The 13,987-nt window shown below is 35.5% G+C and overlaps 1 protein-coding gene across 2 annotated transcripts in view; it reads right to left on the bottom strand.

The window, feature by feature from the left end:
- Positions 1 to 13,987, bottom strand: part of PDS5A (PDS5 cohesin associated factor A) — a 78,051-nt gene that overhangs the window by 22,131 nt on the left and 41,933 nt on the right. For both annotated transcript variants that reach the window (XM_077177602.1, XM_054633097.2), the window contains exons 12-19: positions 8,831 to 8,982; positions 5,531 to 5,644; positions 4,847 to 4,928; positions 4,059 to 4,107; positions 3,790 to 3,929; positions 2,741 to 2,856; positions 1,935 to 2,040; positions 846 to 1,006 (exon numbers count right to left, since the gene is read on the bottom strand). In XM_077177602.1, the coding sequence (XP_077033717.1) occupies positions 846 to 1,006; positions 1,935 to 2,040; positions 2,741 to 2,856; positions 3,790 to 3,929; positions 4,059 to 4,107; positions 4,847 to 4,928; positions 5,531 to 5,644; positions 8,831 to 8,982 (920 nt within the window). The remainder of the gene's footprint in view (positions 1 to 845; positions 1,007 to 1,934; positions 2,041 to 2,740; positions 2,857 to 3,789; positions 3,930 to 4,058; positions 4,108 to 4,846; positions 4,929 to 5,530; positions 5,645 to 8,830; positions 8,983 to 13,987) is intronic.

Below are 13,987 nucleotides of genomic sequence, written 5' to 3'. Positions count from 1 at the left end.
ACAATGGGGACTGCTGGACTTTTCTTTCTTTTTACCCCTACAAATGTCTTAAAATGTATCTTATATACCTGTATTTGTAATATTTTCCTTTTGTCCGAAATCTGATCCCCGTTCAAAAGAATCACTGAGGTTACAGCTTTAATTTACAGCAAACTTAAAAGTGTACACTGATATGCATTTTAGCATGGCAATATCCAAAATGATATTTCAATATATGAGAACCTGAAACCTGTGATTTATTATTCGGACAAGTTAGTTACTGACAGGTTGATTTTAAGGATTCAGATGTTATTCACAAGGTATTTAATAGTCAGTGAATACCTAGTAGATTATGCAGCTTTAATCAGCAGTACAGCATGAACTGAACGACAACTTACAGACAGACAATTATTCTTTGCTAGAAATTCACGCTTGCTTTTAGATTTTGCTTCCCATTTTGTTTAATAACAATCAGAGCTGTTAACTATATCAGAGATTGTATATGTGCTCCTTACAAAGATAGAAAAAATAGTGTGAAGGACAAATGAGTAGAAATTATGCCAAGTAATCATATCTTTGCTGTATTTTTGCTGTTGCTTATTTTATAACCTAAAAGATTTACTACACACTGGTTTTAATGTCTCTATTGTAAGAAGATTTTCAAGAAGTACCTAACACGTTCAATAAACACATAGAAGTGTGAGAGCACAGAATTAAAAAATGAAGGGATAGGGACAGAAAGGTACTGAAGGAAATCAAAATCATGGAAGTTGTTCATATTAACAAGACTAGATAGGGACAACACATTGAATAAACTATCAGAGGCAGAATTCCAGATAAGAAAAGCAGAATGTAACAATACTCACGATCTTATTTGTGGCAAGTCTGTTTCTATTTTGTGACCCGTGTTTCTGAAAATCTGTATGGCTGCCTCAGCTACCTTATCATCTTCCATCCTGAGGCACTGCAGTAGAGACTCATAGGTCTCTGCAGAGTGGAACGAGGTAGGATGTGTAAAGGACAGAACCTGCAGACACACATTAAAACAAAGGTATATTTATTCATAGTAAAAGAATAATCAGAAAAACAAAATTATGGCTGTTTATGGGCATTACCATCATCATAAATACCTGTTACATGCCCATACAAAACTATTACATTCATTAAATGCATTGCGGAGAAGATTATATATAAATTTTCAAATAAATGCATCTAGGTTTTGCTTTTCAAGTCCTCCTGTCCTCCAAATAATTTATAAGATACTACATTATTTGAATATATAAAAACACATTTCTTCAAACAAATGCTTATTCAAGAGTATTTGTTTATATTGCAATCTATTTAAGAACACTTCTTTTCAACCTGATTTAGCTGAACTGTAATTTTAATTTCTCCAGAATCTACAGTCCCTGAGCAGAAAAGAAAACAAGAAGGTTAAGACATCTACAAACAAAACATGTGCTACTGAAAGGATATTACAAATCCTTTTTCCCCCCTTCGACTTCTCAGCACCACTGAACACAAGTTCCCTTTTTCTCACTAAATAACGTGGCTCCTGAGCTAACTGCTTGCTCTCCCTTGCTCTCCTTGCTCTCTGTGTCATACACACTCCAGAGAAGGTGTCTCCCCCGGTTTCCCCGTTTCTCTTCCTCTCACTTTACCTCTACACCTTTTTCTCTATTACTTCCCTAAGTAGTAGAGCAATTCTGCTTCCCTAAGCAGAAACCAATTTCTGCTTTAACATCTACATTTCAATGCTTGGCACCCTTTTCAAAACATACTTCTTCCAACAAACCATCTCTTCCATTATTCTTCTTTCAAGTGAGTATTAATAAGCAGTTTCATACATTAAAAAAGTAGTTATCTAAGTAATAACTACTAAACCCATGCTAACATGGAATTGTTAGTCATTCCCCTTTTGCCCCTTCCATTACAGCTGCATTGATGTAGATTACCTTGAGAAGTTCAAGCCCTGCACGAATAGCAGTATCAGGACTTACACCCTCCTCTTCATCATCAGCTGTCCCCTCTATGGATTTATTCATTAGTTTTACTAGTGCACTGAAATGAGAGATAAAAAAAGGAACAAACAAGTAAGTATAACAATGTTAAAGGCTGGAGATACAAGCAAGATTAGTTAGTTTTCACAACATATAAAGGGAAAGCAACAGTCCTTGGGGGTGGTGTTGGCATTGCTGTTTGGTTTTTGCTATTTTTAATTTATTACATTATTCTTTTTCCTTCTAATTTCACTTTCTGCAAAACCAACTCTTTAGGGGGAAAAAAATCCACCCAAAAAAACCCCCTCCATGCTGGTGGCATTAGATCAACACATACTTGCACAAGTTTCAGAACGTAATTAGGTTGCCAGACAAGTCTCAAAAGAAATCAAAACATTCTCTTACACAATCCCACAACAGCTAATTAATTCAGATGCTCTATGGAAGACTGTGCTGCAGTTAACTATGTGAAAATTATATTCACAGTTTTCACCTGAAGCCCCACAAATAGAATTTTCACCATGAACTGCTACATTTTAAAAATCATTTTACGGACAGCACAGCAAAGCAGCATCAAAAGAAGTTGCATCCTCTAGGTTGCTGGGAATGAATACATCTACATAATTTTGATTTAAAACTCACCCACACACTTAGTGCTAGGACAGACCAATTTAACCACCAGGAAAATAATTTTTTCTTTTGCTATTTCTAGCATATTTTAATCATTCATGAGTCAATTGTTCATGATCTTTCCAACTTACCTAATGGCTTCTGAGTCAATATGTACAGGGGCGATTCTTTCCAAAAGAAATTTGACCATTTCCAGAAAAGGATTTGTTGGCTGCTTAGGATTTGCAAGTTTCCGGGCTATCTCCCTCTACAAGAACGTTAGATACAAACAAGAATTACACTCATTTTACTTACTTCTTTAACATGTTGAGTAAGCTGAATATAGTTACTTTTTTTTTACCACAGAGATTGTCTATATAATCAGTGAAATGTTTTTACGAGGGGGGCTGTTGGTATCTCCGCACCTCTCTTGATCATGTTATATTCAAAGCAGACATACTTAACAAAACTATTTAAATAGGTTTCTAGTTAAGAGTTCTTCAGGAGTTCTTAAGAATTGCAGCCCAGATTCAAAACAGATCTAAAGAAGAGTGAAGTGCAGTACACAGAATGTATATGTCTGTTGTCAAGTGTAATCCAGAAAACTGTGGGTAACCCTGCAGTACTTGAGATTTCATAACAATGAAAAAATTGTCCTGCTCCCTTCCCTGTAAAATTTCTGAGCCATCAGACAAAACCCAAGAAGGCTATGTCTGTTCACAGATGCTCTTCATGATTTTTGCAATTCCTGTCAATGAAATTGCTTATTTTGCCTTAGACCATTACCAAAAAAAATCTGTGGTGGTTGGCAGAATCTGGAAAAGTACATTTTAATATTAAGGTGTGTATTTTTAACAGAAGACTTGCTGGTACTTGAAAGCTGAATCAGTGTGAGAAGACAGTTTGGGAACCCCACCACAAAAGAAGCACTTGAAGCAAAATATTTTGAAGAAATAAACTGGTTTTTTAGACATTATGCTTGCTGCTTATAATCCCAAGAAGGAATAAAGCCAATGTTTTCTTAAAATAATGACTGTAATTATCTTTTCCCTAATCTCTACAGGTTAATCAAAAAGGCATTTTTTGAAAATTGGAAACATGTAAAAACCATGTTTAGGTAACTAAGATGACCATTAATGACAGGCAGCACTTTTAAGCACAAATATTTATGGTATAAAAGTTTGCTTTTCCATTTCCTTACCACACAGACATCTGCCTGTTTACAAGAACATGTAGGGCTAATTAACAGTTCAAGCTGGGACCGAAGTTTCTCATCATCACCCAAAACCTGATTGAATTTCTTCACAAAATCTTGTGCTTTCCCAGGATCTGGAAGGTTTTCTGTATGGTTAAAAACAGTTTAATGTGAGATAAATTTGCAACTTCAGCAGGCCAAGATTCACAGAAATACAGTTTCCAGGAATGCTGTAGAAGTTTACAGAATGTTTATAGAAAACTATTAACACTTACTTGCTATGGTCATCAGCTTTCCAAACATGGCAGCACTGTTTGCTTCTGACTGAGGACAACAGCAAAAACAGACAAACAAATCAGCAGTATCTCCTTTATAAAATACACCTTTAAGCTGATCTGTTAGTTCTTCTGCAGCACTACTTTCTACTTCTGAATCTTATGTTTTATGTTTTTGTTTTCAGAATAGATACTAGAATAGTGTAACTATCATTAGCAGCTACTACACAGAACGGCGAAAAAAATCTTCTTGTAACATCAAAGAACTGCAAAAATTCATTAATTCACATAACAGGTCAAAATAATGAAAAAGTCCCCAGTACCCCCCAGAACAGAAAATTCCCACAAGCCCACTCTCTCACCAAAACCTCAAAGCAATGCCCTTCTATTTCAAATTTCTACTAGTAAAATTCCAGAACAAATACTTAAAAACTTTTTTCTAACCAATGAAGAAATCACTGCTTTATGTTACAACATATTCCATTCCATTTTCAAAATCTCTTAGAAAGTGAGAAAGAAAAAAGGTCTGTCAAAAGTGAACAAAAACCTTTGAAACTGTTAAAACTTGTTTCAAAGCTCTTGAGCAGTACTATGAAAAAATGATCAACAGAAGGAGGTCATATACCTTCAAGCATTACAAAAAGCAACTCTACTTCATGAGAGTGGAATGTTGTCTACATACAGAGATCAACTGAAGTTACATTGAATCAGTAATATAGTATAAAACCCTCCAGTAAATCAGTCCCATAGATCTACTGGATAAAGTATAAATATTTTCAAAACCGTACAGTGGGCTGCTTATGCAAATCCAGCAATTCTCGTACATGACTCCTTAGCATGTTCTGGCACTTCCACATCTCATTCAGTGCTCTGCAAAAATGGGAAACAAGAAAAGAAAAGCTTCTTTATGACAAAAACATGCTGTATGTTTTAATAAACAAGATTGTTAGTTTATTTATCTTAGAAGTGCAACATAACACCTATTAGGTACAATCAAAACTAACAAATATTAAAAATAAGTTTTGAAAACAAGGTAGAACTGATTTTCTCTTTTTACAGAACATCATCTCTTATTCTTCTAGGAGCAATTTAACATGTGCAGGACACCTGTAGTATTTCTTACAACCACTCAAATAAAAAACAGTCCACCATCAACCAGAATTCAGTTACAGACACCTTCATCATGGTTCCTAATACAGAGCAAACCTGAAAGTCATCACTTGCACACTTTTAAGTCTGCATGAAAATGGATGGATAAACCCGCTCTTCTCAAATATGATGGGATCCTTTTGTCTAATGGATGTGTTGGGTTTGTATATAAAAGGGAAATGTTTTCAAATACTATGCTACTTGCAAACAATGCTAAGCATCCATTAGCTGTATTTTTATTATATAATACAAACAAGATAACAGAGATGTTAGCCCTGAAAGCCTAAGAAAGCAAGTATTTGTTGAACAGAAACTATACTCACTTGACAGCATTTGGATCCAAACTAGCATACAAATAGTACAAGCACTTCATTCGCTCTTCCGTTTCCAAATTGTGTGGAACAAGATACTGAGCAAAGATTTTCTCTACCAGTAATCTGCAGGAAAAGAAGAAAAAAAAGAAGACAAATCACTACTGTACATGTCAAACAATACCTTCCAGATAAGCTGAAAAAACAAGAAATAGCAGAAGTCATTAAAACCAGATTTTTCAACAAAGAAAGAAGACAAAAAAATAGTCGCATTTTTCTCAGCTGTAAAGACTCCTTCCACTAGTGATAGAAAGATTAGCAAGAACTGCTCCTTGAGAGCTTTTCCACGTTCTTTCACTTTCACCTCTAAGAGGGAGCAATCTGTCACCATCCAAATTCTCCTTGTCTTTAAGATCTGAGAATCTCCCTTTGTTTATTCTAATATATTGAAGAACACTGACGGTGAAAAGCTCAAATAAAGGAGAAAGAATACAAGAATATAACTCAAAGGGGATGAAAAGTAAAAATGCGAAGTATCCTTGAAAGAATGGTTAAAATTGAACTGCAGTACTTGAGAATCTACTCATTCTAATACAGAAACTAAAAATCAACACTAAAAAGGTGGAGATGAAGGAACACCAAAACATACACAACTAAAGGGGCAAAAGGCAAACTGAGAACAAACCAAACCAGCAAAAACAATCTCCAATTATCTTTTTTAAATACACATTTGAAGTTTTATATTAAATACCAACTTTGAACTACAAAATACAAGTGAGCAGTTCATCTAATTATAGCCCCCCAATAAAAGAACATTCAAATGTTAATTCAATTCATACTAATGAAAGCTGTGCACAATGTTCAGCAATACAATTTGATACTTATTGACAAATACTGTGTGTGTTTGAGTTTTAAAACCTTTTCACTATGTACCAGTCCACTGGTACTAGCAAGAACTCTGTGAGTGCCTTGTACAGAGACCACAGCAGCACAGATCAAGCACACCTCATTTCTGCTCACACAGCTTATTTTTGTTGAAAGAAAATTCCAAGAGACATGATGGCAAGATAGAGGAATAAAAGGATGACCCTGAGTATGGATACAACTATATCAAAACAGCCTATTAGTATTAAAGAAAACTTGGCTTTGTCTCTTTAAATGTACACTTTCCTACTGATGACTCCAAGAACTATATTGTTTGGGGAACAGGATCTTCAGAGCTCAAGGGACTCCATCTGTTTAACATACTAGGAGATTGGAGGCATCAGAGTTCTTACCAATTTATGAACATTGCTCTAGTCCATCTCTCTATAGATACATGTTCTAGGAAAGCATTCAATACAAATGGAACGACTGCATCATCCCTTCCCTGGTCCCTGCTGGTGAGGGTCAAGATTTACAAAATGGGAATAATTGCAAGACACACTTCTCTCCTGTGAATAAAGTGACTGGCTAACATAATTATAGTTGGTAATAGGGCACTGTTTCAAATGTGGTTGTTTCACTCTATTCCCTGTATATTTATTGTAAAACAAAGAAGTTCAGAGAATAGAGAGGCAGCTCTTATGGTCAGAAGTTTTCAGGCTTGAGCAGATGTGCAAATCAACAGCCAAGCAACAACAAAAACATTATAAAAGTGAGCAAGTTATCAATGTGTGGGAAAAAATCTGTTCTATTCCACTTCATGCCTCAACTCTGTGTGATACTTCACTATTATCTCCTGAAAGAAATAGTGTTATCCCTAAGGAAATACTCCAAGGCTCAGAGCTGTCCACTGCTACTTTTTATCCTCTTTGCTGCATTACTGAAGGAAAATAGGCCAGAGCTGGCCAATTTTGGCCCATGCTTGCTTATGTGTTTAAAGGATTGAACAGATCTTTTATGTCTTAAAAGATCATAGCATTTCTACATCTCTTCAGGTGCTAAATTTCTAAAATCCTGACAAGTGCCCAAACACATTTATCCCTCCACTGAGATCAGGAAACCAACCCAATGGTGTCACTGAGCAAGAACTTAATTGTCAGCCTTGAAGACTAGTACCATTTGAATTAAAATTTAGAGTATCAAACTGACCTAGAAGAACATTAAAAATCAAGCCACCAATCTTTCTGTGTGGACACAGAAAACAAAAAGGATACAATCCATGCCTCCTCATGAAAAAGCTAGTTTCAATAGTGTAATCAGGCTTTCTGAAATCACGTCAGAGAAAGAAACCCAGTTTTGATGACACACTCTTCCCTTAAAATTCCCTGCCTCATTTCCATCAGTGTTCTGCTTTTGATTGAGCAGAAATACAGAACACATCTGCCCCATTCACTATACAACTGATTCATTCTCTGTCCACTATCAAACCTGTGTACTGAAAATGAGATGCAAACACGGTAAAAAACCCAGAAACCTCTCAATGCAAACTAAAGTATATTTTCACATATATGCTGAATTAGCTTTGTATAAACCATGTGAAGACTTCCTGATTTTCAAAAAAGGTGCCAACTAATCAAATATGCAACTATGGCTCACTTACAACCAGCCAGATGAACAAAGCAAGAGCCTTCACCACTGCAGTGCTTAAAAATTTAGTATCATAACTGGCAACTGAAGGAGGCTATTGGCCCATTCAGACTAGTCACCAAGGTAACAAAACATTCTGAAGTACCAGGCTGCATAAGCAAGGCGCTAAGAAACAGGGTAACGAATTTTCTGAGTCCACCATACTAAAAATCTAAGCTGAAATTCTGCCTTTGTGTGGTAATCACAGCTTCCCTCTTCCAGAAAAACTATTGATAATCTTCCAAAACCTTGGCTAAAATACCTTTTTTCGACACCAAAATAGTATTTCAAAAAATCAAAGGGACTGAGTGACAAAACACAGACAAATCAAATGTGAAAGCACCCCTGATGTTTCTTCAGCTTTTGGTCTACCTAAAGGTCCATATGCCAAAAGGAGAGATCTGTGCATGCACTGTGGTGTGGACACACATAACACTCACAGAGGACAGTTTTAACAGCCTGGCCTCTGGAAAGCAGTAAGGCAAACAACAGCTGGCATAGTAAATGCCAGATTTAACAATGCTTTTCTTACACAGTAGTTAGTTAATGCAAATCACAGTTCCATCAGTATATAAAAATGAATCCATGAACAGATAATGAAACAATTTTGAATATGTGCATACATATCTTAATGATTAATTAAATACACCATACATCAACCCATAAATGCAGAATATAACAGCTTTCACAGGATAAGAACATATTTTCAGAGTATCTCTTATCACTATACAATTAAAATTAGGAAGACTTAGATTGACTCACTTGTCATCAATGCTATTTTGATAATATATGTGCAAAAGTTTATCCTTTATCCAGCTCACTTTCTCTGCAGCATCTTTTCCAGCCTCAGCATGAAGACAGTACTTCTTGTACAGCTGGGCAAGACCCATCATAGCTTCTTTTCTTACTCGCCACTTGAGAGGGAAGAAATTAAAAGAAGTTGGGGAATTGGTTTTGGTAAATGAATAAATAAATAAATAAATAAATAAATAAATAAATAAATAAACCATAGAAACACAGTAAAGATGTAGAAGCAAGAAAGACAAAATAGCCACTTTCTGATCTCCTGTATTTAGACACTTCAAAAGCTGAAAAATGCTGTTTGAAGCCTCTAGATGAAAATTTGCAAAGCCTACATAAGAGTTTTTTTCCCAGTACTGTGCAGATTAAATACTGTCAGTACCCAGGACTTCAGTACCTCTCTGTGCCGAGTGTAAAAAATCTGGAAGCTAGACAGCAGAAAGAAGTACAGCTTAACATGTATGCCTGAGTAAGTGTCTTACTGAGTCAGGATTTGGAAGGCTTATCTATTCAGAGACAGGCATCAGGTAAGTGGCAGACTTCTTTCTTCCTTTGCCTTGCACCATCTCATAGCACCCTTGCCTCGACACGGGAGATCTGGAGCCTAGGCCAAGCCAAAGCTACCTGGCTTGAGCTCTTAGGCCACCTTCCAGGACAGTGGGAGAGGCCCATTTTGCTGAAGCCTTGAAGCAATTGCTCTAAGACTGGAGGGATTGAGGAAAAAAACCCCAGAGTACAACAGCTACAGGAGGAGTTCATGGGTTCTCCATCTTGCTTTTGGTGGTCATACTTTATCCTCTAAAATAAATACCAAATATCTCATTATTAAACAATTTAACAGACAAGACCCAAAAGCCATCCTGTGCTGATTCTGTGAGGAATCATACCAAAACTGACTTCAGGATTAATAGTGGGCAGGCAGCATAGTGTCTCATGCTGAATGATTTACACAGTAAACCTCAGAAGACACTTGTTTTCCCACATCATTTAGAAGAAATGCATTAAATTTGAACTGAAAGAGATAATTTCTTTCAGAACGCACTAGGTATCACTTTTAGCCTTGAACTCCCAAGGACTAACAATGCTCAAATCATTTCAGCCTATGAAGCACAAATGTAGATACTATTATTCATACTGTAACCTCCTCAATCTTGTTAAACTGAAGGCTTGACTCAATACCACTGAGGTACTGCACATTTAATTCCTTAATAGTTTTACTGAATGATTTCCTTTTCTTGAAGGGCAAAGACAAGACAAATCTTCAAGATAATATGGCTCATGTCACCACAAGACACCACTAGCTGTTGAGTAGGTTATAGCAATAAGATGGAAAGAATAAACTTGTGTTTTGTTACTTGTTGTATTCTTAAGTGACAGATGAGTCAAGACAGCAATAACTTTACTAGAACATAATACAGTAATTAGTTTTCAGGAAAGAGAAAAACTTTAGCTGTAAATAGATGTTATTATTTAACTTTTCTGCAGGAATTTGTTCACTCCTGTTACAATCTAAAGCACATTTTAAAGAAAATAAAGGCCTGAAAGGGAAACATTTTCAGAAAAGTAGTAATATTTTTCTGCATTCAGATATACCCTTCCTATGCAGGTGATAGCTTCATCAGATCTCCTATATGAGACAGAAATGATGGATGGAAAAACTCGTCAGAAGAAAACAAAAAATTATTTCTATAAATGATTCCAGAAAATTTAAGGCTAAAATGTGGGAGCAAAAAGGAGTTACAAAATAAAGGAGGTTTGGATTGCAAATAGAATTCTGATTAGTGAAATAGCTGTAAGAGTAGATCTCAGAGCGTGTAGAAAGCCAGTTGCAGTGACAATAGGAGACATTGGACCAAACCACTTAGAGAATGTTTGAAACACCACTGAAGCAAGTCATTGAATAGGAGATACATGTAGGGAGAAAAAAGAGTAAAACACTTTTGAGACTTAAAGCTGAAACAGCAAATAAACATAAAGAGGAATGTAATAATCAGTTTCAAAGACAGCATACATAAACATAGCTAACAGAATTACTACCCTGATTCAATTAAGAGAAGAATTTTGATAACCTTAGCTTCCTTGGCTGACCAACATAATTAAATTCCTCCACTGATAACTGTTGGGCTGAATTTTGAAAAAAATTGCTATTGAAAAATCAAAACAATCCTTTACCCATTAGAATAACTTTAATAAATATCTTACAACAGTTCTCCTTTATCTGGAAAAAAGGCACAATGGTTTTCAGTACAGTTAAAACTAATGCACATGCAGAAAAATGCATAAAGAGGAACCAAAAATGGGTGTATGATTCTATGGCTCCTCACTCTATAGCTTTTGACTTCAAGCTGATGATGTGCAAGTCAGTTCTTATGAAGGGCCTGAGTCTCTTCTCCATAAGGACTGTTGGGAGAAATGCCAACGAAGTCAGCTGTCAAAACTCTCTTAACTTCTCAGGTTCTTAAGATTATTCCAGTATTATGGACAAGAGTATTTTTGTTATTGTTTTTAAAATGTCTCCTAATTATTCTGAAAAGTGAAGATGCTGGAAAGACCTTTGAAACAGTGTTTCAAAGGAGCTTTCCTAAGAACAATTATTACCAAAGACTAGATTTCAGTTTTTGGGGAGCGTGTTACCAGAGTTACTTTTCCATGTGGAGCAATAAAAATGGATTTGAAAACTAATGGTGGAAGTGGTGTTTGTTCGTTTGTTTTTAAAATTGTTTTTGTTTTTTAAATAGTTACAATCATCATGCAAATGTCTATACAGATCAAATCAGCTAAGGACATTCCTTTAAAAATTAAGTAGTATCTTTTAGCCAGAAACTTCCACTCTAGGAAGTGTTTACACTGTCTTTACCAATACCGTGTCAATTAGAATATGGTCAGGAGAAAAAAAAAACAGATCACTTAAATGCTGTACCAGTTAGCATGATTTAAATTTTTTCCCTGCTTTATAAAGATAAGAGGCAGAACTGAAATGACAGGTTGGCACTTTACTTCAGCCTGTTGGACAAGCATTCTTTTCATAGTAATAGCAATACTCATTTGACAGATGACTGCAGACCTAAAAAGATGAAGTCAAACTGATGAACCATCATTTAGGAGTTTGCAGTAGATGTATCCAACAGAAACCCAGCTACAAGGGGTAAATGCAGCCAGCAAAATACAGAGCTCTTTTAAAGAAAAGGAGTGATTAAAATAGGTATAGTGCACTCAGCCTGGAATTGAGAAAATCCTACACAGAAAATATAAAGATAGTTACATGGACATTACCAATGCTCCTCTCCCAAACTGGAGAGAAATCCTAAAAATAATTTTTAAAAAACAGATGAAAGTTTACAAGTCCTTGATCTTCATTCTACAGTAGTAACTATATTTACTAACACATCCTATATTGCTAAGGTCTACTTCAAATGCTAAGTATTTGTTGTAGTAATTTCTAGTCAGCGCTCAATTTTATTTTCCCCTCAGGATATACTTTTATTAAAGCTCTCTCCAGAGATTTTTATAAGAGAAACATCATGTACAGACAAAGTTATTTTTCACTGATCACCTGAAAAAGCACCTAACCTTGAAATGCAATATATCAAACCTACAACTGGTGTGAAATGACTTAGTCTAACGTATGAGGAACATTACATGCCACCACACTGATTTAAAACCACACAAAAAAAGACCTAGCTCTGTAGAAATCAGTATTACAGCTGTGCAGTAATAGCTGACTGCCTCTTACTGACAGCAGCATGCTAAAGGTAACACAGACACAGGTGAAAACACAGTAACAATCATCCCCTTCTCACTAGGTCCCAGTGCAAAGTGGTGACTCTATTAAAAGTTTTTAGATCTCATAAATGAACTTTTGGACATATTTAGAGGCCGAAAAAGAAGGAAGGTGATCTTGATCACTTCTGAGAAACACGCAATGTCAAGCTGCAAGTACAGCTAATTGAAGAGCTGCTTTACAACAGTGAACATACTCAAAATCATTATTTCTCCGTGTAAAGATGACATTCTTTCCAAAATCAATCATAGTAACATTCTCACTTAAAAGCACAAAAAAAGGTAAAATTAGAAAAAACAGCTAGAATGACATACGGGGTATCCTTTCTATAGCCTATCAAAAAACGACAATAATAAGGAAAAAAAAATCGACATAGCTACATTGCAAAGAGAAGTCTGCTATTAGGCATCACTCTCCAAAGAGCATGGAGCCACATCTGAAAAAATGTAAACAGGAAACAGTATAAACTCTGGCAAATTGAAAGTAAATCCTTGATGAAGCATGGGCAATAGTTTCAAAATGAAGTTATTAAAAGCATACTAACTAAACACCTTCACCAAAGACTGCAGAAGCAGGAAGCCTTCCAGACCCTTTATGTATGGCTGAGAGACAAACAGATTTATTCCAGGAGAGCTCTGAAGAGGTTTCTTAAAGTATCATTAAGAGACATTTTAAAAAAATTAATAAAGCAAGCAGGAAGAAAATAATTAAGATTTTGTAATCTTAATTACAAAAGGTGGTAACCGATCTATGACTTTTACAAGAATTTAGACGTTATATACCAAATACTAATTATTCTATTATTGCAATCTGTCCATAAGCAGATTGAAGACAGCAAATGTGAAAGAAACCAAAGGGTGTGAAGAGGAACAATGTGGCTCTCAAAAGAACATCTGATTTGGAATGGGCAAACAGGTTGAAATAGAACAGTAACGACAAGAAGGAGCCGACACTACTGAAAAATAAGTTACAGAAATGTGTCTATGAACTTTACATAATGGGAAGTTTTATCTAAGAAAAAATAACTTTTAGCAGATCCAGAAGTCTATCAGTAAAATGCATTAGGATCCCAAAAGATTTCCAACAAAGCCTCGTACCAGAGGGCCTTAAAATAAAAATTCTGTTGTGAATTAATTATCAACTAAAACATAGGGGGAAATAGCTGGAAATAAATGACTGATTTTCACAATGAAGGGAACAAAATAAACCTGTAGATGAAGTCAGAAAGGAATCTCAGACATTTAACATATGAAAACTTATTACAAAATGAACTGAACAGTGTGTGTAAAATTTACTGAGGTAGTCAGATGTAACATAATTAGGAATTGCAGAAAAAT

Source organism: Agelaius phoeniceus, chromosome 4 (assembly GCF_051311805.1).
Source record: "Agelaius phoeniceus isolate bAgePho1 chromosome 4, bAgePho1.hap1, whole genome shotgun sequence".
NCBI classification, from domain to species: Eukaryota; Metazoa; Chordata; class Aves; order Passeriformes; family Icteridae; genus Agelaius; species Agelaius phoeniceus.
Note: the sequence above shows the minus strand (reverse complement) of the source record. Positions and strands in the feature narration are given on the sequence as shown.